General features: G+C 41.1%; 1 protein-coding gene across 2 annotated transcripts in view; it reads left to right on the top strand.

The window, feature by feature from the left end:
* Positions 1 to 27506, top strand: part of ascc3 (activating signal cointegrator 1 complex subunit 3) — a 113397-nt gene that overhangs the window by 17878 nt on the left and 68013 nt on the right. For both annotated transcript variants that reach the window (XM_084028024.1, XM_084028025.1), the window contains exons 6-10: positions 1529 to 1730; positions 2339 to 2474; positions 3374 to 3499; positions 23712 to 23915; positions 25901 to 26041. In XM_084028024.1, the coding sequence (XP_083884150.1) occupies positions 1529 to 1730; positions 2339 to 2474; positions 3374 to 3499; positions 23712 to 23915; positions 25901 to 26041 (809 nt within the window). The remainder of the gene's footprint in view (positions 1 to 1528; positions 1731 to 2338; positions 2475 to 3373; positions 3500 to 23711; positions 23916 to 25900; positions 26042 to 27506) is intronic.

Genomic DNA, 27506 nt, shown 5'->3' on the forward strand with positions numbered 1-27506 from the left:
AGCGCTACTGTGAACCTTACCTAAAAACACTGCCCTTGAAGATCCTGGTGCAAAAAAAAAAAGGTGTGAAATCACCTCGAAAGCATCTTGTAGGCAACCAAATCTATTGTGACGAAGCTCTTCACAATGACTGGGGCACCATGATCGCTTGCGCAAAGGAGAATCCTGGAGATTTGGAGGCAATCACTGTTGCAGACAAATAATAAGGCACAATAGCTCCCAGAGAGAGACAGAGTAAAGGATGGGGAATGGTTAAGACAGAGGAATGGGTGCATAGAGGGTGACGGAGTTGGAGAGGTAATGGGAGGGAGGGTAAGAGTGACGGGAAGAGGGGAGCTGCTAGAACGAGAGGGGAGGCTGTGCAACAGGTAGAACCACGAGACGAGATAAAGAAGAAATCATTCAGTCAATCAGCCCAGGCCGCGGTGCAATCATCAGATCTCATCTGCTTTCAAGAGCAATTCTGCCTTTTATTGAGCTGTTGTGCCTCAAACAGGGAGGCTGCAATGGGGAACATTAACCCCTCCAATGCCACACACACACTTGCATCTGACATCAATGGGCTATCAAGATTACTGCTGAAATATGAATCCATTTTTACTGACATTGGCTGATTTTTCAATGTGAAAAAAAAATGCTTGTTGTTCACCCACCGATAAAATATCTAATATCTCTTAAAATATTTACAAATTCTCTCATCTTTGCTCAAATCCTTTTTACATAGTACCATGGCAAGTCATGTAGAAAATGAAAAAAAAAATCTGCAAATTAGTTCTTTGTGCCCCTCAATTATCAGTTCTGACTAAATTAGCAGTAAATGTGTCAAGTTTCAGTTGTATACATTTGTAGTACAGCTAATCATTCCCATACTGTTTAAGTATGTTTTGCCTATAGTAATGTAGTAGCATTCATTGTTCATTTGGGCTCTTTTCATACATGACAACATATACGGTAAGATGATTGATTATTCCACTAATGCCACTGATGGAGTGACCAAATAGGAGCCCGTCTAAGGTGCACGTTGATCTGCACACATCGGCCGTGTGCAGCCACACAGAGCCCGACAAAGCTCTCCGTTTCATTACTTTATACTCGTGCAATAAAATAATAAAGTAATGTCAATGAGATGGTGATCTGCATGGGAAATATAGAACTGAGAGAAGTAGTAAAAAAACGCTCAGTGGTCTCTTGCTGTTGATTACCACACATAGTGTTTCCCCAATAAGGGTGTGTGACTTAATAGTGAACAATTTTACCTTGACAGACATCACTATCACTCTAAGTGGTTTCCACGGTAACTTACTGCTACCGTGGAAGCTGTAACTCTGCCAAACAATGGAAGAGATCTTAATGACAGTGAAGGCTCTTCAAGCTCCATATCTAATACACTTGCTGTGTTCGCTAAACAGCCAAGCGCTGATTGGACTAGCATGGTGTAGCTTTCTTGAAAAGACATGACGCTTGAAAAGTCAAGCGTCATGTTGATGTAGTAACATTTTGCTCTTTATTTACTGTGCTTTTCCTTCAGATGTGAGCCGAATGGTCGGCGGCGAAGTGACCAAGCCCACCTATGGGTGCCAGGTGACCATCCAGTCAGAGCAGGAGAAACAGATGATGAAGATGTACCGTAGGGAGGAGAAGAGAGAGAGGAAGAGAGGAAAAGGAATCGATGACGCCGACTGCTCAGATGCTGCCCTGAACTTTGACCCCAGAGAGATGAGAACCCAGCGGTATATCACACCCCCCCATTTGTGTTTGTTCTCTGTCTGTCCGCCTCAATGCGGCGCCACAGCAACACCGACAGGCTTCTGCATTTTTCATGGCACCTTGGCTTGAGCTTTCCAAAATAATAATAATGTTTAAAAAGAAATACGCATAGCGACACTGCAGTTTCTCATATCTTTTTCTATGTCGAGGATTTTTCTGAAAGTTCAATTTTTGAGGATGGAAAAAAAAAAGAAAAAAAGAGCAGCGATCTGTTTAATTAAAAACTTAGCATGACCAAATCCAGCCCAGTGTGAAGGAAAAGATTAGCGGAGAGGTAAGCCATTTTAGGAAAGAACATAATGCTTCACATCTGTGCCTCTCCATTTGAATCATGAACTGCACTATTAATTCCAAATCTAAAGTATGGATGGATACGAGGGTTCAAGAATGGAACCAAGTGGTTGCAGATGTGACACTGTGCTGATGTTTTAGCTGAAATGGCATTGCCTTTAATTCCTGCCTCCCTTTGTCGTCATGTAGAATCATTTACCCTATCGGGCACCTTTTATTTAGAGTTTGCTTTCTCTTCTGGGTTTTTCATGTTCCGTATGTGTTGTGTTTGCTTGCACAGGGAGCAGGCCCTGCTGACTGCACGACGGGATCCTATACTGAGCAGAGAAAGAGTATACGAACGTATTCGATATCCCAACGTCTATGACAGCTATGGAGAAGCCGCAAAGACGCCTGCGTTTGTTGGAGGAGCCAGGGTGAGCCTTCATTTACTGTTGCTTCTGGGTGAAGCGTCCACTTATTGTGTGTCTATGATATTTAGTACAAAGGAAATTAATTTGAAAAGAGGACGCTCTTTAGTTGAAATGAAGAATGTTTCTCCTTTTGGATTTAATTTACCTCTCTAAGTATTTACTACTGCACACGGGGAGATTCACTGATGAATGAATTGTCTGGGTCTTTGGTTTGCGGAATATGTTTTTAGTTTTTTGGGATTCTAAAATCAGAATACACACATATACAGTATATATAGGGAAGAGAATGCAGAATGGCTGTTATGCTAAGAGATGGGACATATTAGAGGATGTGGGACCAATGGATGCTTCGAAGCCCAACATCTAAGCTAACTGAGAACTACTGGCTCAGTGTTCCAATGTCCACAAACTGGTATAACAAATAGATATTGATGAGGTAGAACAACGATGCTACAGCAAGGGGGAGCCAGGACGACAGGTCAGGGGGGGAGGGGTCATCATCATCATCATCCCCACACTCTGAGATTAGGTTCCTGGCCCCAAGAAGAGCAGATAGCCTTAACACAAGGGCAGCTGACCTGAGATTGAAGATCATAAGCAAGCCGGATACCTGGAACCACCGTGGGCGATTACCATGACAAAGTACCCTCTGAATGTCTGCATGCTAGCCCAACTGCTACCATAACTGAGACCAACAAGCTGATGATCCTAGAGATGCTTGTTTACAATATGAACAGTGTATATATAGAACTCTCTAATAGTGTTTTAAAATCCAGTTATCGGAATCCTTAATCCACCTTAGAGGTCATTTGTGAGGTCTGTGTTTTCCTCATTGGTGTGTGTGTGTGTGTGTTTGTGTGTGTGTGTGTGTGTGTGTGTGTGTGTGTGTGTGTGACATTCAGATGCTGCTTCCTGAGGGAATCCGCAGGGAGAATGAGAAGAAGTATGAAGAGGTGGCGATCCCTCCGAATGAAGCCATGCCCATCGGCTTTGAAGAGAAGCCTGTCTTCATCTCTGAACTAGATGAGGTAGGAGCCACTGTGTACTGCGTGTTAGTGTTTGTGGGTGTTTGAACTCAAGGGACTTCTGGGTGATTTTGAAGGCTTACAGTGACATTTCTGCCCAACCACATTTTTTTTTTAATTCAGTGACTGAATACAAACACGTGTGAACACACTCGACACTCCCTTTCATAGTCTGCCTTGAAGCTTGATTTCATTATGGAACTGCAGTGACCCGTCCTTTGACAATAATTGTGCAACACTAACTAATAACCAAATCGTTTTTTTTTTACATTTCTGTTTGTATTACATAAACTATATAAGCATGTTTAATTTGTAAAATTTAAAAGTGTTGATTGGGACCGAGCCAAGCTAGCTTTGTCGTTAGGCTGAGCTGAATTTACAGATGTGAGAATGTGGAATTGGAACAATCTACCTCCATTTAAAGTACATGGCTTAGCTATCGCAGTCACTTCTGACTTGTTTCAGTGATCACGTTCATACTAGTAGTTTTTCTGTACAGTTCCAAGGCTGTGGTCTTGAAAGTGGGACCGGGTATAGTTTCTGATACTGATCGCTTGAATTCAATCAATTGACTCTAAATGGATCATAATTTACTAAATCGTGCTGTATTGAAGAAGGCTTGAAACTAGAGATTGACAGCATTTGCTGAGGTAATAAATCCATTTTCTCACACACTTGACTTTTTATGCTTCCAGAGGAGTCACTCCCTGATGGATATGGACGTGCAAATGTCTGTGATGACATAAATATATATATAATTTGTCAATATTTCCATCATTTTTTTTTTCTCCACAATATCTGTATCCGGCATTGGCTCCATAAATCCTGTATCAGTCGTGATTTCTGATATTACTTAAGCAGGTCTGTATATCAACATGTCAGCATTTTGAGGTGCATCTGTATGAACAGAGCTTGCCTCCATGTCCCTCTGTTCAGCTGTCAGGCTAATTCCCTGGTAGTATATATGGTCCCTGTTACCCTCCACCCCAGTGAACAGGAGAGGACTGTGGCTGTAATGGCCAGTGAGTGATGTTCCTTCTTAATGGAGGTGCTGTAGCTCTCAGCCGGCTGTCAGCCAACAGCGATGACCCGTCAGTCTAGCTGACACCATGACTGACAAACCCACACACCTATTGGTACATACATTCCCCGTAGCCTCTGGCAGCCTTTACAGAGCCGCCAGTGGGCCGCGTTAGGGGGCAGCAGGCTGGAAAAGCAGGAGTTCAGTGTGCTCCAGGTGTTGGGGAAGAGGTATGGCAGGAGGGCGGAGGATACTCCACACACATCATTGTCTTTGAAAGGCTCGGCTTCCTTCCTGTCTGCTTAGGAGAACGTTGTCATCCATCTTTACTGCATTACTAGTGAGGATGCAGCAATACAAAAGGTCACCTCTTCTTCTGTGAAGCTGGCCTTTTGTTGATGATGGCCCTAAAGTACAATATCTGTAGAGCTCAGAAGCATTTTGTCACACTACAGGAGACTAGTGTAACTGCTAACCTCTCTTAACCTTCCTGTCACTCATGCTAATGGCCGTAATAATAAACAGGATTTAGATTTGGTGTGTTTGTGATAGTGTGTGTGTGTGTGTGTGTGTGTGTGTGTGTGTGTGTGTGTGTGTGTGTGTGTGTGTGTGTGTGTGTGTGTGTGTGTGTGTGTGTGTGTGTGTGTGTGTGTGTGTGTGTGTGTGTGTGTGTGTGTGTGTCTTGTTCCATGGCAAACTGATAAATTGATGGTTTAATCATGTTGATGTTTTCACAGTTTCTGATACGGGCTCAGGTGTGTGCTTGTGTGTGTGTGTGTGTGTCTGTGTGTCTCTGTGTGTGTGTCTTTGCACGGAGTGCTGAGGTCTTCAATGCCTGTCAATTTCAATCCTCATCAGAGTGATCTTTAAGGATTTGACCATTAATCCTTCCATTAGTCACAGGGAAGGGTCCACAGAGACGAGAGTGTTGTAGTGTAATGCTGGTTTGTATCTATGCTACACAGGCTTTATGACCATGGCTTCCTACCGTTTTGTTTAGATCTTTCGTTTCTACGTTCTAGTGGTCATAATGTCGGTACAATTCGAATTCAATGTAAGAGAAGTTGTCATGTTGAGTTGAGCTTTTGTGATCTCACTCCACACTTATTGGCCTGTTGGTCTGATGCTCCTGTTAAGTGTTTGAAAAGGATCCGATGTGGGTTGCCTCAATTCCAAAGCTTCTCCGAAATGTTGATATTATTAGTCTCAGTGTTGCAGGGCACCGTTGTGATCTGGGTTCTTTTAACCCCAAGCCTCTTTTCTACTGGCTGGTGGCCAATAAACATTGAATACAGATGAGTGTATGACATTGGGCTTTGATATATTTAGTCTAAGTAAACTAGGTTATGTGTTATATGTTCCACCACCTGTGTGAACTTGAAGACTAGTCAACATGGTGCCTGGTCGCCCACTGGGTGTCAATGAGTGGCCCAGAGGCACATTCTAAAAATAGCCCTTAAAGTCCCCGGTAGAGTTGTTCAGTCAAAGAGTTTTTTCCTCAAGCCAGCATATTTTTTTTTAATTCTATCCAATGGGAGGACTAGCAGCACGATGAGGTGCTGAGCATCTATTCTGTGCTTAGAGTTGGACATTTTTAGCTCTTGAACCAAACGAATGTACTCAACAAATTGTTCCCTCGCTCACACAAAAGTGCTCCAGCCTCCCCTTCATTCAGACGAGGTACTCTACCTTGTGCCGACATTTATACTTCCGCAGATATTCCGTATCATAGCAACAGGTGCAAAGATCTCTGCTGAAAAAAAAGGTGCGCCATGGCGTTTGCAGGAGAGCTCCTGCTGTTTTCAGCTGGGGGGAAAAAGCACTTTGGTGGACACGCATCTTTACACAGAAATATGACGAATGTCATAATCAGTGTTGGGCAAGTTACTTCAAAAGCGTAATGCATTATTTATTACTTGTTACTGTCATTTCAAAGTAATTAGTTACATTACAATATTACTCTATTTGAATTGTAAGGCATTACACTACTTTTACATTACTTTTGCATTACTTTTGCATTACTTTTCGCCAAAATAAAAGGAAATATGGATTCTCAATAGATCTTCTTGTGTTCAATGCAGCTCATTACACAGCAGGATGTGATGTTTTTCGCTTCAAAATAAAAGAACGAAAACCGGAAAATGACTCGTATCCCGTTATTCATTTAAAAAACGGAAAACGAGAAACGGAAAACGACTCGTTAACTGATATTAGATATTGTGTTCATGAATGGGATTCGGGGATGAAATAACAGGGCCATTTTTCATTCCAGATTTGCCGTTCGTCTTTTTTAATGACCTTGAAGGCGCTGTATGCTGCGAAATTACCTGAAAGCCTACCTGAGACATTTAGGGGAGCTCTAAAACACTGTTCATTAACGCTCTGACAGCGTCTGACGCTCGCGTTTTGAAATAAACCTACTGTTTTAAACTCGCACCAAAAGCGTTATGACGCGGACATAAAAGCGGAGCCTCATCGCCGCCGCCCCTCAGTTGTTGATCCTCGGTGTGCCGGGTCGGTTGCGCTCTGACCGACCGGGAGCCGCTCCGTGAGTCGGTGTCCAGCTCATGGAGCCTGCTAACAACAGCGCTTAATTAACATAGTGTAGAGTTACACGGACCGGCTTTCACACTTTTCCAAAAGTGGAGCATATGCCCATCTCTCGATCGCGAATGTAGAGTCAATTGGCAATTTCGTTTGGTTATGAAAAAGAACTAAACCTGCAAATTCTACACAGATGGAGCTCCCTAACTTGGAGCATTATTAATCATTTGAGATTTGAGTTGAGCACTGAACGATAATGAGTGGAACAGCCTATCCATTATACGTCGTGGCCACGTTTAACCGTGCTTGTGCTCGTGCATGAGCAACTGTACTGTGCCCAAGCACACGTCCTCCAACCGTGCCAGGGTCAAGGAAGTGGACGGAGCCCTGACGGTAGTCTTAGGATTTTGGGGCTCAAACGTGCTTGGCCACGGTACTGATTGGCTAGTGTGAGTGCAACGTTAGCGTAGTTCCCGTATATTAACAACTCGTCAGAAGCAATTATTTTCAACGACGCTCTATGGCCGTATAGCCTTCATATGAACCTCGCTACAGCTTCACTAATTTCTTGACAGAGAATTGCCTTTTTGCTAAGTGGTTTCAGAGATTTGTGGTGTTTCCATAACATCTGACCTCTGGCTTCACATCCTACATATGGCTGTGCTTTGGTCCAGCTCTCCTTTGTCCTCATACTTTTTAAATCCAAAATGCTGCCAGACATCTGCCTTCAGGCCTGACGGCGCTTTCAGTGGAGCAGCTTTCTTCATGTTTCGTTCACCCATCTCTTCACCCGAGACTAAGGATATAGGAAATGGATGATTAAAAAAAGATTGATCTAAGGATTTCACGAATTGATATATGAATCGGAAAATCAGTTTTGTAAAGCCCAGCCCTAGTCCTGTAGTTCATGTTCAGATACAGTTCAAGCAGAGACGTGGTTGTCAAGTCATCACATCCTACTTTACTAGATATTCAGACCCACAACACTCGAGGCATGGCAGAACGGAGCTGTAAAACAGAGCCATGCTGTAAAACAGCCACTACAGGTCTTCCTCACACCCATTGGATTGTCGCTTCACATTTATCACACTTTTATTGTGTGATATGAGAAGGAGGACTGTTGGCAATCCAGAATCACAGGACTGCTGAAGAATCTTAAGTCATCTTTGAGATAAATCTAAGGATAAATCAGTTTTTGGGAATGCTTGCTTTTCCATTAATTGGGATGAGTTGAGTTGGATTAAGGGATGCATCTGTCTACAGGGAGCTCCTGGAAAGGAAACAAAGCTATTAATGAATATAACAGGAAGCTGTTTGATTCATTGCTGTACATCGATGTCATTGCACTGTGTTTGTGCCTGTCTATCAGACATCAAGCCATTACTGAATTCCTGTCCTAGCTTCTCCCTCTCCGCCTTACACTTCAACAATCTGAAACGGAGATGAAGTAAATTCTCTGAGGCTCCATCTCTGTTTTCTCTCCCTTTCTAAAAGGCTTATCTCTTTGTCTCTCAGAGTTTCTCCCTGGCTCACTAGTAGTTTCCCGCTTCATCGTCGAAAAGTCCCTGTGTAACCGATATAGATTGATATGGAACCTCTTCTGCTGAGCGATGTGAATTAGCCTCATTCAAGCAGCGCCTCTATTCATTAACTTAAGCCTGGGCAACTCTGGAACAAAGTGCCTCACTCCTCTGAAGCGCCGACACACAATGCCTAATAAGTCTTTATGTGCTATTAGGAAGGCTTTGAAATGCTGGCTGAAAAGTCTGACGCTCCCCTCCTCCTATTTCCCATGTACACTGAGTGCCGATTGTCTTTTATTGAAAGCTGTAATGGGAAACAGGGCTGTGCGAGCCTCCGTACGCCTTTAATAGCTCTTTGAAACATTAAAAGTGGGGAATTTATGAGGGTGCTTTTTAACTAATGAATCAGGTTCTAGGCGCCCCACGTTGTGGTAAAAGCCTTCCTAATTTACCCAAATAAATATCTTAGTCAGTGTGTTGTGATTGAGAGCAAGTGCCTCACTGCAGTGGTACTGATGGACCAAACACACACAGTTATGTACACTACTACTACTACTAGTACTAGTACTACTACTGCCTTGCTGATGCGCCTCATAAAACAGAAACCAGAATGGACACTGGGGCTCCAATGTAGACAGAAGCCTTGATACACACAGTTTAAAGCTGCTTACACGTTGTGAGAAATGACTCCCTCCCACAGGGTAACGGTGTGTAGAGGGAGAAGGACTGCTACAGGAGAGCTATTGTGAGAGTTGGTGGGTGTAAGGCATCAGTAATAAATGACGTGATTGCGTGATTTTCTTTCTAGTTTTTACCAATGAATATATGCGACGACACCCGATTGCAGATTATACAGAATGAAAGCACGTGATCAGTCGCTACAATGTGATTTCGAAATTTGGGTAACATTTACATTACAGACATTTCTATATTTATTGAAAATCTAAACTATGCCAGTATTTGACTGTCTTTACTTTTAGGTAAGAATTATGGAAACTGTGGAATCTTTGTACCTTTCTAAATAAATTAACGAAAACAGTTAATTTCTGCAACACTTCCTGCAAAAATATAGAAAATAAGAGATTAAGCCCACTGAGCTTCATGTCAAACACATGCAGGGAAAACACCTTAGAAAACACAAACGTAGAACAGACTGCAGACTGTTTGTGAGTGAGAACAAGTCTACTTTATTTATATAGCCTAATATCACGTCCTTACAGGTATGATCCCTTCTGATCTTATTTTGGATAGGGGAAAAAACGATACCCTTCAATGGGATAAAAGGAAAAGCATTAGGAAGAGCAACTGGGGAGGGATCCCTCTCTACAGCCTCAGGGCTTGTTGTCAACCAAAGACAATATTTTCCTCCTACTTATCACTTGGTTGGTCAATGCACGTTACTCTAGATAAACTAAATGGCCACCATTCATGTGCACTCTACCCTGTAGCCTCATTGAATTATAAACAGCAGCTATTTGCAGCATATTGATTCATTTTAACCCTAATTATTGTAAACTTAATTGATATAATAGACCATGTGCACCTACCCATATTCATATGATTTCCAAAAATAGAACCAACAGCCGAAATTGTCGTAGTGTCTGCAGAATAATTAGGCTCCAAATAACTGAAGAGGCACAGCGGCGCTTGTCTTTTTCCAGTGATCCTTTTCCCCAGGGTGCAGCTGGTGCAGGGCAAACCAGTAAGATGCTCAGGGTACAGGTAGAGACACTGTTTTATTTACAAATTACATTTAAAAAAACAAGACAAGAACAAACCACTTGTTTCACATGTGACTTCATTAGATTGGCTTCAGGCTTGATGGGTGTCTTCAATCATCTGATGCTGATCAGCAAAGCATCACAACCCGACTCCAGCTCCATTACACAGATCAAAAGTAATACCAGGCAGTAATTTGGTATAAATATTACAATCTAAATAAATACATTTCTATCATGCGATACAAAAAAAAAATCTAAAATATGACAAAGTACACTCTCCCCATCATCATTCCACATTTACAGTCCTTGCTATGTTGTTTTGAAGTGTGTTTTGTTCATTAACCACAACTGTTTTGGTCCGGAGAGAAAGAAGTTTCCCTGGAAACGTGTTCTAGAGAGCAGTTTAGTTGTATGGGAGCTTAATTTTGGAGGACACATGGTGGAAGACTCAAAGCTTATTAAGAAGCGACGTGTGGGTCAGGGTTTTTTAATACCCCCGTCACCATGGTAGCCAATCCACACCACCAAACCTGCAAACAATGACACATAAACTGCCAACTTTATGCATGATAGTAGAGCAGTTGTCAGGACTGTGTGTCTGAGAGACGAGGGATACATGCCAAGTCTGTTGAAGGCCCTTCATAAAGCTCTTATGTCTGCTCTGAGGAGACACGAGGAGGATAGACAAGAGCAGCCAAGGTTGTTGAAACGCCCCCTTATTAGATATCAGTTATTGATTAGTCTGATTCATCTCAATATGATCTGAAAACAAATAAATGATTAAACTCAAGTGAACCACTAAGAGTTTTATATTTGATTTGTTTTCTGATTCACCGTCTAGTTAAACATCTGTGTATGTCTGAACAACCTGGACCACAAATAATTGTATTATATATTAGAAAGACTTCTCCTGTCATGATCTGTTATTTCTCCCGTTAACTTTTATTATGGATATAATTAAAGGCAGAGAGAGTCGAGTCTGTCTGGCATCAAGAAACACATTTTATGTCATTTATCCTCATTTCTATTCAGTCAAATGAGGCTGATGAGTCCGGAGTGTCGGCTTTGATATGAGTTACATAATTTAAATGTTCCCCAAAACATTTATACTAATAAATAATTTCCAGCATACACTATAATCATATTCTGGGTTATTAAATATTGAATTCGCAATCACAATATCAATAAATACAGATATGCAAATTCCGGATAAACAATATGAACTCATTCAGCCAGAAGAAATACAGAACGCAGGTTGTTATTTATGTTCAGATGTTTGTTTAACAGGAAACAGTTCAGAGAGGAAACACTGCTGCTCTGATAGTGAGAATAACTGCGTTTAAATTTGTTCGGATAGGATGTTTTTAATTTTGTTCAAATAATAATATAAATAAACCAAAACTATGAGAGTTTGAAGGTCTGGCCAAAAAGAACCAAACAAATGGAAGACGTCTTGGGCAGCCGCCTACAGTGGGTGGTAGGCCCCAGAGCATCCCTCCTTAAACTAATCCCAAACACTGTAACACTAAACAAGAAATAAAGCCACGAAAACAAAACTGTCAGACCTCCATCCTCAAACGGAATAAACCCAGAACAAAGAGCAAAAAGCAGGCGTTAGACTGACAGAACCCCTCCAGCCTCCCCTATATGTCAAATAGGGTCCACCAATCAGCTGATTCAGGGCACCTGAGAGAGAGAGAGAGAGAGAGAGAGAGAGAGAGAGAGAGAGGGAGGAAAAGCCAAGGTGGGGGTGTGCGTAACACCCCATGGGGAGGGACTAAGACGCAAGGAAAACACGCAAGTCATGGAAACGTAGGAGCTCCTCCCATGGGGAGCAGCTACAGCTGGAGCGCCCCAGGTCCTCTCTTTCTCCCCCGTCCACACTGGTGGGAAGATCTAGGCTAAATAATTGTTGAAGTGATGTTGTTCTTTACTGTTGAATTACAGCAAAACAAGTAACCCTTCATTGACCTCTGTCTCCCTCACACGGCCCTTCCTCGCCTGAAAACAATGGCTTTTCTTCTTATCACAGTAACGCTAGCGTTTTTCCGATCAATGAGAATTTGGTTGGACAAGCGCATATCGACCAAACGAGCAGAAGGTGTCAGCCCTGGACAGCACTTATTTACACGCTTAAAAAGTCACCAGAAAGAAGGCCAAAAGGCAGTCACAATGACTACATCAACTTGTTATATACAGTCTGTGGGCCTTTTCCAAACTAAACTCTCCCCAATCCGCCACGGAGGGCACTCAGTTTGTAGTCACGCTCACTGAATGAAGTCCCCTTCATTAAGGTGGAGGGTATAAATAATGCGGCAAGCTGCGGGACAAACTACCCTCCCTCTGATGGAAGCAGGAGGACGTGGTTATGTTTTAGCAACAGTCCATGTAAATATATTAAAACTTAAAAAATATCTGAATTCTTCTTAAGTACAGTAACAAAGTATTTGTAGTTCGTTGAATGTATATGGTATGGGATTGGATAATTCTTATGATTTTAAAATAATAATTTAGTTTACCCACTTACATTTGAATCTTGAGAAGTCCAAAGGTTTTTAAGTGGGGTTGTGTACTATTTTCCATCCCAGCTGATGGTAAAAGCCGAGCAGGCCTGGTTCTGTTGTCATCGCTCAACATGCTTGGATTCTCCGGGCTGTTGACAGCTTGCCCTCTCCTTCCAACGAAGGAAGCAGCACACAACTTAACAGCCCTCCATCCATAATTAATCCACCTTAATTGCATTTCCTAATCCAGTTTTGATGTGGTTCCCCCACAGCACACAACTGTGGCTCTGTGTGTTTGCTTTGACTCGCTGAGCAGAAGCTGCGAGTCTTCAAGGGTTCAAGACTTACACACCTCTCTGATGTCGGTTCAAAATCGACCTCTTGTCTGTCAGAAACTGGAAGAGGTGTGTGCATTCTGCTTCCTTCAGTCTAGAATTTAATTAGACCTATAGTGTTTCACTTCATTTAGATATCTTCAATAATGATCTTTCAGTCTTCAGTCCAAGCAAAAGTAAGAAAATAAATTTGACATATATATTTGTATATACTGTATATCAGGTAATTTTTTTGATAAACTTCCATACAAATAGTCTTCTTTTTGTAACCAGAGGAGTCGCCCCCTGATGGCCAGTAGAGAGAATGCAAGTTAAAACTTCACTTTTCAGGAAATGGAGGTTGCTGCCTGGTGGAAACCGTATATTAGTATAACAGTAATGTTATTGTAATATTGATTCATATTAAATCATATGAAGAAAATTGAAGATACTAAAACAAATCCAATCCAAAAGTGTTTGATGACAAAGGCACGTTGTCTCATCTACTGTATCTCTGCATACGTCCATGGAGTGGTAGTGGGGGATGGGCGGTTCGATCCCTGGCTCCCCCCAGTCCGCCTGACAAAGTGTGCTCGGGCAAGATGCTGAAGCCCAAATTGCTCCCGAAGGCCAGCAAGTGATTAGATGAGATCCTGATGTACTGATATGAAGACTATAAAGCCGTTCTATAAATGCAAGTCCATTAACCATTCTTCTTCTCGGCTTCTGCTCTAGGCCTTATTACAAATGTTTATTGTCAAATTAAAATGCATTTCCCCCAGAAAAAAATTGAAAGGACTTACTAATGATGTCGCAGTAGCATGTGGTATAATCGGCTGTTGCAACTGATTTTTTAGGATATATGAGTGTTCAAATCTATAGACAATTTTGTCTCTTTGCCTCTAATATGTCGTGAGGTGTTGCAATAAACTACCCTCCAATATGATTGCACTATATTATAAGTAGGGATGCACCGATTTTACTTCCCTGGTCTTTGAGTTATTGGCCGATAATGAGCATGGATCTTGCATTCCTAAGTTTGGAAAACAATTTGTAACAAATAAATCTATAGATATGAATGTACTGGATTGTAATTGGGGGAAAAAAATTGGCATCCAATATCAGATTGTTTTTTGTTTTCAATACCTGATCGGCTATTTGAGTCAGTATTGGACCGGTAGCAGTACCGGTAACGGTCCCTGTGATTTCATCCATTATAATCCGTCATATATATTAATAGGATAATGGATGATCTGACTGAACTGTGACTCCCTGAGCTCTGACTTTAGTTGTTCACCCAGACGAGCTAAAGGGAACCATCATCTGTCCATTCGAGACGTTTTGAGTATTTTGAAAAAGCCAAACCTGTATTAAGTGCATTTATAGTGAGTGAGATCAAGATACCCTCCCATCCTACAGGTCCAGAACAACTTCCTAGTAACAGTATATTGTTTGAAACTTGAGAATGGCAGCTTTTAAACATGAATAACAGATTAATGAACCAATTAATCAATCTATTTCTAAAAAAATCAAGCATTCTCTCGGCCTGAACAGATAATTACGTTGAAATGAAAGCTGATCTGAGTGCAATTTCAATTGTAACACCCATGACTTTAACTACATATTACATTATTACCACTGTCTAGGAAGTGAAAGTGTCATTGGCCATTTTATGAGCTGTTGCTAATTAAGGTGTTAATTATGTGAATTGGCTGGAGTATAACATTATAGTCTCTGTTGTTGTATAGTGCATATGCTGCTTCCTGCCGGTCTATTATTTACCAAAGAGGTTATTCTTGAGGGAAAATAGAAAATGTCTCTCTTTTGTAGTAGCAAGCCACATGTACACGCCTGGAGTTTATTTGATTCAAACAATCGCATTATGATAAGAAATGAATCACAGTAATTTATTATTACGTGTGAAATGTTGTGTGAGATGCAGGGTGGGCGGTACTGTTTTCCTTGGAGTCTGGAAGCCTCTTCAGCAGGTGCTCGTGGATGAAATGATGGATTACCTCGCTCTTTGCTATCTCCATCCTTCTCCCAGCTCTGTGTGGCCTCTCCCCCTCTCCTTCTTGCTGCTCATGTTCTGTAGGGAAATGAATGGGCCTCCTGTTTGCTGCATCCGCATCTCACTCTGTCAAACTCCACCGTGCATCTGGTGCGAAAGGGTTGGCGTGCACATGTGTGTGTGTGTGCTCAGCGTGCACGTGGATCCATAGGATTGGCTCTGCGATGCACGGTGTGATTGACACGGTTGAGTGTGTGTGTGTGTGTGTGTGTGTGTGTGTGTGTGTGTGTGTGTGTGTGTGTTCTGTGGGGGTGTGTTTGGCCAGGTCATTTAGTACTCTGCATGCAGGCTTGGAGCAGGCTGATAAGCTGTTTGCAAAAACTGGCAATTAAAAGTTGATCAGGCTGTCAATTCAAATGGAATGAAATGGAACCAGAAAGTAATTAAAAGGATGGCATGAAAATGACAACAATTATATCTCTTAGCTTCCCATTACCGATGCACAGAGGAATTTAATTAGTTTAGGAGCTCATATAGTGACTCATACAGTAAACACAATAACAGAAAATAGCAGTCGCTGCTTACACAGAATGGCCGTCTCGGTTTCACTATGAGACCTACAAGCAGAGGCCAATGGGTGTGGACAACACTGGTGTTTAGCTGTTGTTGCTGAGTCATTAGTACGTTCTATGTGGGTCCAATTAGTGTGTTTTAAGCGGTCGGTGGAATGGTGGGATACTCCCAGTCCTCCCAGTTTGCCCATATGGTCGTAGGCTGTGTATCTGCTGTTAATGAGCCTGTCAGCTTCCATCCCACTCTGCGTTGGCCCAAGATGGGCTGATGGACATCTTCTTACGTACACGGTGTGTAATGCCTGCACACAAAACTAACTGGCCCAGTCTACTCTGTGTATTTCTTCATACAGAAACATCCCCTAAAATGATGAAAATGATGTGTTGCGAGTCCTGCCGGAGCCAGCTGGGTTTCAGAGATTGGTTCTGCCCTAGACTCAAACAGCTGCTCTCATTAAAAACTTTATTTAACTCCGCTGCAGAAAGGTTGACCACAGATGTGTATGGTCCTACATTAGCCAGCTGGTCTCTGCAGAGCTTTTCGCTCCATGTTTTAAATACTGGGGCCTCGCTATAAAAGGGGCGGATGCTTTCAGGCGAATGCAGCCAGGAACGTTCAGCGGCAATGATGTGAATTGATTTGCAATAAAGTCGGTTGTCATGGCTGGTCCACGTTTTAGTGGGATTTGGTGACAGGCTTCAGAAAATACTCAGCTAGAATAGTCGTATACTTGCTTGCTCTCTTTGCTCTGTTTTCTTCTCTACCTGATCAAATATCCTCATCTCCTGTCAACTTAATTAACTTTGCATCTTGCCTGATGATATGTTTGATGCTCATAGTCCGCCTCCTGTTTGTAGGAATGAATGTGAAAGTGACAAGGTTTTGACACTGACTGCTTGATCACAAAGGCTGCAAAAAAAGCAAAATGTTTGGTGTAATTATAGGTGGGAATCATTTATTCCGGTCCTTATTAACAATGAAAATAACTATAAGTGTTTAAATTAAATGGAAGGACAATGTTGAGCAAAAAAGGCTGAAGCTTCATCTTATTGGATCTACCCTTTTCCTAATGAGCTTTATCACACAGTTTTGAGCTTCACTTTTTTCAATATGCAAATGTGATACACATTGGTAATTCCTTGTCATACCCATTCAATAAATTAACCGTGACAGATATACATCTATTCTTTATATTTGTCCATAATGTGGCTTTTATAAATACCGTCTGTTTAATGTCAAACAACCTCTGATTACAGTTAGGAAACAAATTAATATGTTCTTTGTCCATTGTGCAGTTTTGAGATCAACTAAATTAAAATGATATACATCATGTAAGTTAAAAATGGTGTTTTGGCATTTATTTTCATACACTTTCTATTTCAATGTCATTTGTTCCAATTTCAATAACGCATGTCCTCGAACCTAATCTTTTTTTTTTTAGAAAATGTTTCACCTTTTTAGTACAAAACCATTTATTAAAAACTTTAAAGTTGAGCTGAAATCGAAATTGCATTTTTAACCCTTTAACCTCGATTGTATTATGAAGCTATTTAACAATATATGCTGAAAAAGTTCCCCCAAATAATTTTTTTGATGCAAAATATATACCATATATACCATAATATACCAACCAATATAAACCAAAAATATCATGACATCCATCCAAACCTTTAATTATCATAACAGATTCAACATTATTAATGTATCTATTCAAGGTAACTTCTTAGCCATGAGTATGCTGTTCCTTTAATAGCGTAGTTTCTTCATTAATAAGCCATAATCAATAGTATCAAATGTTTTTTTGTTTTTTTCCATAAACCTCCCCATATACAGTGACCAATAATAATTCCATCTGGTATGACACCCGCTCCTCCGCAGTCCAAATATGGTCGCATTCGCTCACTGGTTGCAAAAAGTGACGACGTTGACGACCAAAATGTTGAACTCAAAGATTCAAAACAGTAGTCCATAAACCAATGGATAGCGTTGTCATGACTACTTCTTATGAAACTCAACATCTCCAGTTTGCGCCTGGCCTGGGTCTTACCTTTATGTCTCTGATGCTCTCTCCCCTTTACTCTCCTCTCTTTCTACTGCCTGATACCACATTAAAAAAAAAAACTATACCATTTTTTTTCCAAACACCGTACTTACCAAAGTAATTGCTGAGGTCTGGGAACATGACAAAATTGTTCAGGAAATAACAGGTCCAACAGGTGAAGAACCTATGATGATTGTGACTGGTGTAAAGTAATGCAACCAAGCAGGATTTTTCCCCCCTGTATGTGTGGAGCCGGACATTTCTTTAGTGCTGACACAGTGCTGTGGAGATAGTCTGCCATTACAGAATATCTCCAATTAATTTGGGGAGTACAATGCTGTCATTGTCTGATAGAAACAGATGGCCACAGCTTTGAAAATAAAACCCAAACTGTAATGTATCAAAGTTTTCTTTAAATTAATTAAAACTATACATCAGCTGAGAACATTTTGCTTTAACTTTGTGGTACATCCTCTTTTTTTAAAACGCATCCAGTACTAGTTCTACTGGATTCGCTATTTCAAATGAAACACAAAAAGTCTTATCCAATTTTTATTTGAGATTGTTTTGTTCCCAGGTGCGAAAAAGGTTAACGATGAGATCTGAGAATCTGCTTTCAATTTCAAGGAATAGAAAAATATTGTGGCTCCCCTCAAAAAGTCCTCATTAGAAGAAAATATGCTGCAAGTATTTTCATAATCAGATATTCACCTGAATTTTGCTCAGTTTTTTGTTTGTTTTACGTGAATTTTAAAACCAAAAATTCAAAATAAATACAGATTAATTCACAATTATTTATTTTTGGCAAATGCTAGAAATAATGAGCCCCACTTACTGCACCATGTAGGAAGAACCCCTCGGGGCCCGTTTAACCACATGATCCTTTGCATGCTAGAATCCTTGATGAGCATTATCTGGACAAATCAGAGTCGGTCCGATATGTCGACACCTACAAGATGCCCATTGCAGTACAGTAACTACCTCCCCACAACACTGACATCACACCCTCCAGACAAGTTCTGGCAGCCACAGCTGGATCTCCAATTGGAAGATGTGCATGCATACATTAACATAACAATGAAGCCAGAGAGGTTTTAAGGAGAGAATAAAAAAGCTCTGAAGATTTCCAAAGATCATTAAATGACGGCAACTTTCTATTTACAACATGTATGCTTTACCTCCAAGGTGAATTCTGGGGCAGGCATACATTTACATGAATTAGCATGTTTAAGGAGTGTGGGGACAGTGGCTTTTCGCTACAAACAGACAAAGTCGATAAATCAAAATGAGGGCCAGCCGCTCAAGTGATCGTTGTGGCTCTCCGGTCACAGCAATGGGTGTGCAGAAGCCCCGCAAAAGGGGAAGAAGCTCAGTGGTCCATAATTCAAAAATGAATATTTATAAGTAGGAGCGCAGTTGACTGGGCCTTGGGGGAAATAATTGGGTAGACAGCAGGAGACTGGAATCACATCCTTGTTTTGAGAGAGTAGACGCCCTGCAGTTGTTATGTGGAATGAATGTGCTACAGCGACATCCATACTGGATCTCAACGCATTCAGTTATGGTGTGGTGCATGTGGAGTTGGAAATATTTTGAGACATTTGGGGGGGGTTTTTTAAGTTTTTTAAATGAGCTTGACTGTGATTTTTGGCAGGCTGTAGCTGGAGCATGACGGTCCAAATACATCAGTTGAGTAAATGAGCCATCAATAACTAATTACAAGACATTAATCATGCATAAATAGAAAAAAAAATCAGGATCCGTTCCATCAGGAGCTTACATGAAGTGTTAGGAGGGCCAGTCCAAGTTTAGCAGCCCATCTTAAATCTTGGATTTGAAGCAGGACACATAATATGTAACTGGCTAAAGGTCTTTATCTTCTTCAGTACTCATTCACCTGCTGCTGACTCCTTGTATAAATCATAGACTTGATAGATATACAAATATACAGTATCTATATCATATAATCATGACCTCATCCATTGGTTTGACTACAGTTTTGAAGCCTTGAGTTCGACTTGTTTTTTTGACATCGTTATGGAAGCCTTGTGTTGCTTTAAGCTAACTCCCTCTCCTTCCTGCAGCCTGGTTTCCTGAAATCTCAATTTACCAGTGACATGAGCATGGGGCATAATCATATGCAAGACAACATTTCTGATCTGTTTAAGTGTGCATCCTTTCATATAATGCTTGGACAGAACTGGAAACTGGAAATGACTGTAATCGACTTCTTGTTCATTTGCCAGTGGAGTCTTGTACACTTGTCAAACTAAAGCCCATCACATGCTAATGTAGCCAACTTCTTGTTGAGCATGCACACATTCTGTAGATATTATCTTTTAGTATTGGCAGTGGGTATGTCTGGTATTCAGCAGTCAATACAGCCAAACTCTCACCATATAGTCTATACTGTATACCATACCAAGCTTTTCATCTGAAGCCAAGGCCAGCACCTAGCTGCAACCACTGCCGCCGAGCACTCCTTCCAGCTTAAGTGGACGCTAATAAAGTTGCTCTTTGATGCATTAATAACCTCTTCCTCCCTACTGGGCTGTGGGGCCAACTTCCGAACAGCACCCCCCCCCCACACACACATCCTCGGCTGACATGCACTCTTTCATTATTTCTTTCTATGAGTGTTGGAGCGAAACGAGGGGAAGAGGAAAGTGATGACATGCTTCTAATGAATCCTTGAATAAATAATACTGCTGTCTAAGCTTAAGGCATCCTGAACCAGCCTTAGTGGGAGAGAGGTGGAATGCAGAGGAAGCAGAGAGAGGATACGTTGGTGGAGAAAACAGAATAAAAAGAGATGTGGCGCTAGAGATCATACCTGGAACTACAGTGACCTCTACTGTTTGGGGTTCCGCCGCATACCCGCGAGTTTTCCAGAGCATAATTCATGTCAGTCATTCAGGATTAAACAGAATCAAACTATGACAACCTGCATCACAGTCGATACACTTCCACCGGTTAGGGGACTCCACGACACCCGGAGGACAGGAAAAGTAAAGAGCAATAAGAGAGAATGTGTTATGGTCTACATCATTGTCTTCAGGTTGAGTCCAGAGCATCACAAGGTACACACAGATGTGAAATGACAAAGTCACTGGAGAAAAAAAAATGTCTTCTCATAAAAGTAATTGATGGAAGCGTTGTTATTATTGAACCTGAATTATTTTAAAACAATTCCCAGACTCCCTCAGGTCATATTTTTGCTTTTAGATTAGATGATCGATAGTGATAAAACATAAGGATGTTAGAAATCACAAATACAGTAATCCATCTGAAGATTTAACGGTTATTGCCACTTTCACTGCAAACAATCAGTTTTTTTAAAATGATGTGTCTACTTGAAGGGATAGTGGCTGATGGTGCCGTATAATCAGCGGCTTGTTAGCCTCTTATAAACACGTTTGTATTTGGTTTCCATGAGTGAAAACATACCGTTGCTCTCCTCAATGCCAGAGTAGCCGACAGATTGGGAGCTGCAGTGAAAGTGTCCTTTCAACGGTAAACTGAACTATTATATGATCTGTAAAAATCAATGTGTTACTATTCAAAATGTGGATTTTGCTCTGGAAATCTGAAGAAAAGAACCCTTCTGCTCAAAGCTAATGTTCTGGTATTCAAAGTTCACTTATTTTGTACAGCAGCGTTGCATAAGGAGATGCATTTCATAGTCCCATTTTTGCTACGTAAGAAAAATACCAACAAAACAACCAAACTGTATTACATGGTGAAGGCTGGAGGATGGATTAAGTAGTCTGACTGAGGAAAGAAGCTGCTCTGGAGTCAGCTGATAGTTATGTTTCACTTCCAGACGGCGGCAGGGTGAACAGGCTGTGTCTGGGTGGGTTTGTCTTCTATCCTTTTGGCTCTGCGCAGGCACCTCATGTCACAAATATCCCTGGTGCTAATGATGTTCTGGGCTGTTTGTTGTCCCGGGCCATGCACATCCCATGACATTTTGCAATTTCAAGTCAGGATCCTTTCCGTTAAATATTATATACTTTTAAATCTTAGAAATATACAAAGTATGGCGTCATGAATGTCTCTGTTTTCATTTGTGATTAGTTCTCTCAGTGTCTTAACACTCTCCCTTGTGTTTGTGAGGCTGCGACTTCCGAATGACATGTGCTATATTAACAAAGTTTGCTTTGCTGTTGCTCCTCTGTTAAAGTTAACAAGAGCTTGGCTTGGGAATTCTTAAGTTCCCTTCAGAAATACAGCAGTTTACAGCTTTAAGCAGCTTTTTCCACTTGGATGGAGATGTGTGATGATGATGATGCCGATTCCCAGGAACTTAACCATCCCTGCCACGAACAGGATTTAATCATACTTTAATGAGGTGTTTTTGGACGGTACACAACATTCACCTGTGCAGCAGCTGGATGTTTTTCGCTCCCCTGTTTGTGTACAGTGTGTCGGTGTGTGTGTCCTTCGCAGTGGCCATTTCTCTACTTATCAGAGGCAGTGTGAGATTGAGGGCCATCACCCACACTCTGTTGCCATAGTGAAGGCAGATGGAGAGAGAGCTTGACTGACTGATACCACCACACACATTTTCTCCTCCTCCATGCTTCCCCATGCTCCTGTTCCTGTGCAGTCACGTCATACCTGGAGTCACTGGAACTGATCACCTGTCTGTATTTCATGTCCACACACTGGGTGGAAGGTTCTGCAGTGTGTTTGTCACTGACGGGGGCAACTGGGCAGCCAGGACTGTTGAGCTGTGTCTCTGGTTGTGTCCCAAATCACTCACTCATTCACTGCTCCCGACACCCCTTTCTCTGCTCCGTTAATTACGTCACTGCTGTTGCACAATTATAACATGTCAGATCAGCATTGGCTGGTGGACCATACATAATAAATATGGACATTTTTTGTAATAATTACATATTTTAAGTTAATTTGTTGTAATTTAAGTTGTCCTGTTAAGACGTGGTGCTAGGTATACAGTATGTCTCGGGCTTTTATTGTGAAAGGTGAGAATGAAAGGAGCAGTATACGCTGTTGTTGTCAAAGTGGAGGCAATTAGCGTATTTTCCCTAATGAATACATTAAAAAGCCATCCTTTATGGCCATCTGTGTGCACATTAAATATATTATTTTCATGGATTTGTCACAAAGGTGCTGCACTCTCTACTCCCGTCCATCTGTTAGTTTTCCTTCAGCGCAATGCATGATGGTATATAACGCTCGGTTCCTGACTTTTTGGGGTTTTTTCGTGATGAAAAACTTGTGAAGGGTTTTCACTTCAACATGTTGTTTCTTTGTCTGTGGATCCATAACTATAAATCTGTCAATCAATCAATCAATCAATCAATCAATCAATCAATAAATCAGTATTACATCATGGTGATCTATAGTCAAATCCAAAATTCAAAGATGGCCCCGTCGACCCGGCACTAGAAGCCACGCCCCCTTAACGCCAACCCAGGATTCACTCTTGTTTTTTTCAGTCTTTTTTGTCACTGTGTGAACCATATATATGTTAATGTATGCATATAGAAAGTATGATACGTGTAATTTAAATTTAAGAGAAAATTGTTAATTATTGTTTGTTTGTTTTTTTAGAAAAACTGACTTTTAAAATCATCAGTATCATTCAGAGCAAAGAATTAAAGTTAAACATGCATGTTACAATTCATCATTTTCAAATGGCGTTAAACCCAACCAATAATATAAGAGCATTGTCATTAGTTATATAGGATCAGTTGTAGGAAAGTTATAAAAAAGAAAAAAGTGTATTTGATTATTTCAAAAAGCTAAAAGACAACTTATAGTCATCTATTCGAGGGAAATGTATAAAACAATATTTTTCATTTCTCTGTAGCATTTTTATTTAAATGTGCACTGTAAAATAAAGACCATGTTCTCAAATAAAACCTTTATTATTACAGGATATTCATGGCAGATATTTGTGTGATGTGTTAACTCTCCTCACTTTGTTTGCTCAGATCGCACAGGTGGTGTTCAAAGGGATGAAGCGTCTGAACAGAATCCAGTCGCTGGTGTTTGAGACGGCCTACAACACCAACGAAAACCTTCTCATCTGCGCTCCAACCGGCGCCGGCAAGACCAACATCGCCATGCTGACCGTACTCCACGAGATCCACCAGCACCTGCAGCCGGGCGGCGTCATCAAGAAGGATGAGTTCAAGGTCCGATGCTGACACACACACACACACAAACCAGAAGATAGGGCTGGTTATTTCTGCTGTGGTGGATATGACGCAGTTTGATTACATATCACAGTCTTTTGCTCAGACGGACTAATATGTCTGTCTGGCTGTCGCAGTCAGAATGTAAAAGAATTCCTGCGATAACTGCTTATTATTTCCAGTGTTGCTCTACCAAAGTCTCTCAACATGCCTCGCGGAGATAAAGTGTGCTCCTTGCTGAGTCGCACACATCCCATGTAGAGATTCACATCTGATCCTTGGAGCTTTGGATGCCGGAATTTCAGGCACGCATAAAAGGGAGCTTCCTGATAGTTAAAAGTGAAGGAGAGCTGAGACCAGTATTTTCTCTTTATCTTGTGTATTTCATTGTATTTTGAGTTTAAAATCATCTGAACTAATCTACATTCTGCATGCAAATACTGCCTGAAATGCTAACCAGTACCAACAATGGATGAAAAACAGTGAACCCTTTAATTGCTCTGCTTTTTGGGCAGATTTAACAAACAAGTAGAACTGCAAAATGGCTCAACATTACACACGACAAAGGCAAACGGCAGTTTGGGAGTAGCTAGTACGTGAAACCCATATTACTGTATAATTTTTTTGACCCCACATTGGGTCCCGTTGGTGTGTTATGAAAATGTTTTTATGTCGATGGAAAGATGAATGTGTTTGCTGTTCATAGTATATTATTCCGTAGTAAGGGGTGTCATCAAGATTTTATTGCTTTTGGAGATCAATACCTACTATGGTATTTTTTGATAGATTTTCAAAATGTATCATTTCTTTTGAGACACCTCAATCCTCAATTTGCTCTCCATTTCTTAATGTCTTTCTTTTTTTTTTGCACAGCAATCATAACACACGTACTCTCCTCTAGAAGCATGCTCATGCTTAATTATTGGATTGAGTCATCATCAGTGGACAGTTAGTTGTCAAAAACAAGTTATTTTTATCTTACGAAACTAAGTAGAGCAGACGCTTCACAAATACGTGAGGTTCAAATAACAAAAGCAGACACAACTGCTGCAGGAGCTGATCGGCATGACGGCAATCGGGAACCTGTGGCAGTACGACGTACCCATCCCTAGTTTCAATTACTGAGAAACATGCGAGTTAGCACGGAGTCTTTCGTCTATTTCAAGGACATTGTGCAGGTATCACATGTGAATCATATACATCCTTAAAATAGGTTTGATTTAAACTGAGTTCAACACTCAGCAGGACTAGATGTAATCAGATCCACACAGTGATAAGTGTGCACAATATATCCAACATTAAAGGACTCATGTTGGAGGCCAAAGCAGCCTGATTGAGACACCTACAGCATCTCCACACTACTCTCCTTCCTTCCTTTGGCTTCACTTCAAGCTCGTCCGTCTCTCATCTTATTATTAGATGGACAGTTTTCTTCGTGAGTGTCCCTTCAGAAGTTTATTATGATTGCTCAATTTTGAAAAAAATGGAAGATGAAAGTGGTCAAAATTAAATCCAGCAAGAATTGGTAAATAGAATCTTAAATATATGCACAAAAAGTCAGCTATTGGCAGCTTAGTCTAAAAATATTGGTGCGCCTTCATGAACCTGTCGTGTCAAATCCTAACACACACTCGGATAAATAATTCAGACATCCAAAAGGCTTTGTTCTCTTTCATGGAGGCACACACACACGCACACACACACCGGCTCACACACAGCGTTGCACAGTTCCAGCTAGTGATGATAGCCACTTTTCATACATCACCATTAAACTTTACCCATGCAAGTGGATGGCGTCATATTTCTCAATAAATTGTGATTTGTGCTGGTTGCCAGGGAACAAATGGTCCTGCCTCTGTCTGCTCATTTATCACCACGGTGTCCTTCTAGTCCCGCTCTCCTGTACATTCCTCAACCTCGTCCACATGCTACCCCTATCTCTTCTCTATGCTGCGCTATTTATCTCCGTGTCCTTCTCCCTGTAGATCGTATATGTGGCTCCTATGAAGGCCTTGGCAGCTGAGATGACTAATTACTTCAGTAAGCGGTTGGAGCCACTGGGCATCACTGTTAAAGAACTCACTGGAGACATGCAGCTTACCAAAGGGGAGATCTTACGAACGCAGGTACACACACACACACACACACACACACACACACACACACTATGACGTCCTACCATCTCTCCAAATCATGGCTCAAACTGAGGTTACAAAAAGCAAGTCCCTCCTCCAGTATGTTCTCTAGCACCCCCAAGTGGATTGCTTTGTGTCATTTATTGGAGCGATTCCATCATTTATTCTCCCAAAATGCATCAGTCACAATTCTGCCAATTTCTAGTCACAAGTGTAATTCTGCCAGATGTCTAATATAATAGTTATCAACTGCTGAGCTATGGATTTACAGTTGCTTTCAAATGGAGGACAAATGATAAAAGAGCCTGCTATAAACACTCTGCTGTTCCTGTTCTGGCTCCATGAGTGAATGTCTAGTCAATTTTATTTATATACCCCCGGTATCACAAATCACACATTTGTCTCAAATGGGCTTTACAGCATCTGTACAGCATACAGCACCCTTGTTAGACCTTTGATTCAAAGTAGGAAAAACTCCCAAAACAAACCCTTTTAATGGGGATAAAAATGGAACAAACCTCGGGAAGACGGGCAGCTCTGCAATAAATGTTGTGTGCACAGAATACACCAATGCTGTAAAATTACATATCAAACCAAGCACACCTGCTAAGGTTACTGAGGTAAGTTCATTCAACTAGAAACTGCTTTGTCGGTTCTGGCTGTATGAGGATCGGTGCAGAGGTGAAGTGGTTCTTGAGACCCGGAAAGCTGCCTCTGCCTCAGCAGATCACAGAAAGTGTCAGGAGGTGGAGCTTAGAGCAGAAATGTCAATACGGCTGTAATTATGGATAAACCACCTTTAGAAATGAGCAAGACCTAGAAAGCCTTGAAGCTGCTTAGGACTGGCAGGGCTCATTCACTAAAGGACCGATCTTAATTTGTTAGGGTCTCTCTTGCTCAGAGAGGTTTCTGGAAAACCTTAATAAGTCCCATTTTCTTCCATGACAACATATGGAGAAAAATATATTTTTATATATGGCAATAATGGGATTCATCATGGTCAGAACATATCACGAATCTGATGTTGTTGTTGTTAGGACCTTTCTTAAGAACAGCTTGAGGAAAAAACTTTATAAAACAGGACAAATGTGTTTGTTTTTCTCAATAATGAGAGCTGTGTAGGTTGCAACGGTTGATGTCAGAAAAAGTTGGGAAAGCAGAACAGCAGAGGAGGATCGGCTCTAACTGAATGCAATACACCCCCATTATGAACTCAGAAAACGAAAACGCATAATACTGAGATTATCCAAAAACATCAAAGGCATGGAAAAAGATGAATACAAGTGTATGAGTTCAATGTCTTGTGACCTGTTAAAAGTTTAAATGAAGTCTGAGGCTGAAGGTATGCAGAAGTAGTCGAACTTCAAAGTGCAGTGGGTTGAAGAGGATTTGGATTTATCCCATTAAGTTCCATTATACGTCTCAATTCATGTTTTAAGTATGAGGTTGAAAAATA

The sequence above is a fragment of the Eutrigla gurnardus genome, assembly GCF_963514095.1.
Source record: "Eutrigla gurnardus genome assembly, chromosome: 14".
Classification (NCBI taxonomy): domain Eukaryota; kingdom Metazoa; phylum Chordata; class Actinopteri; order Perciformes; family Triglidae; genus Eutrigla; species Eutrigla gurnardus.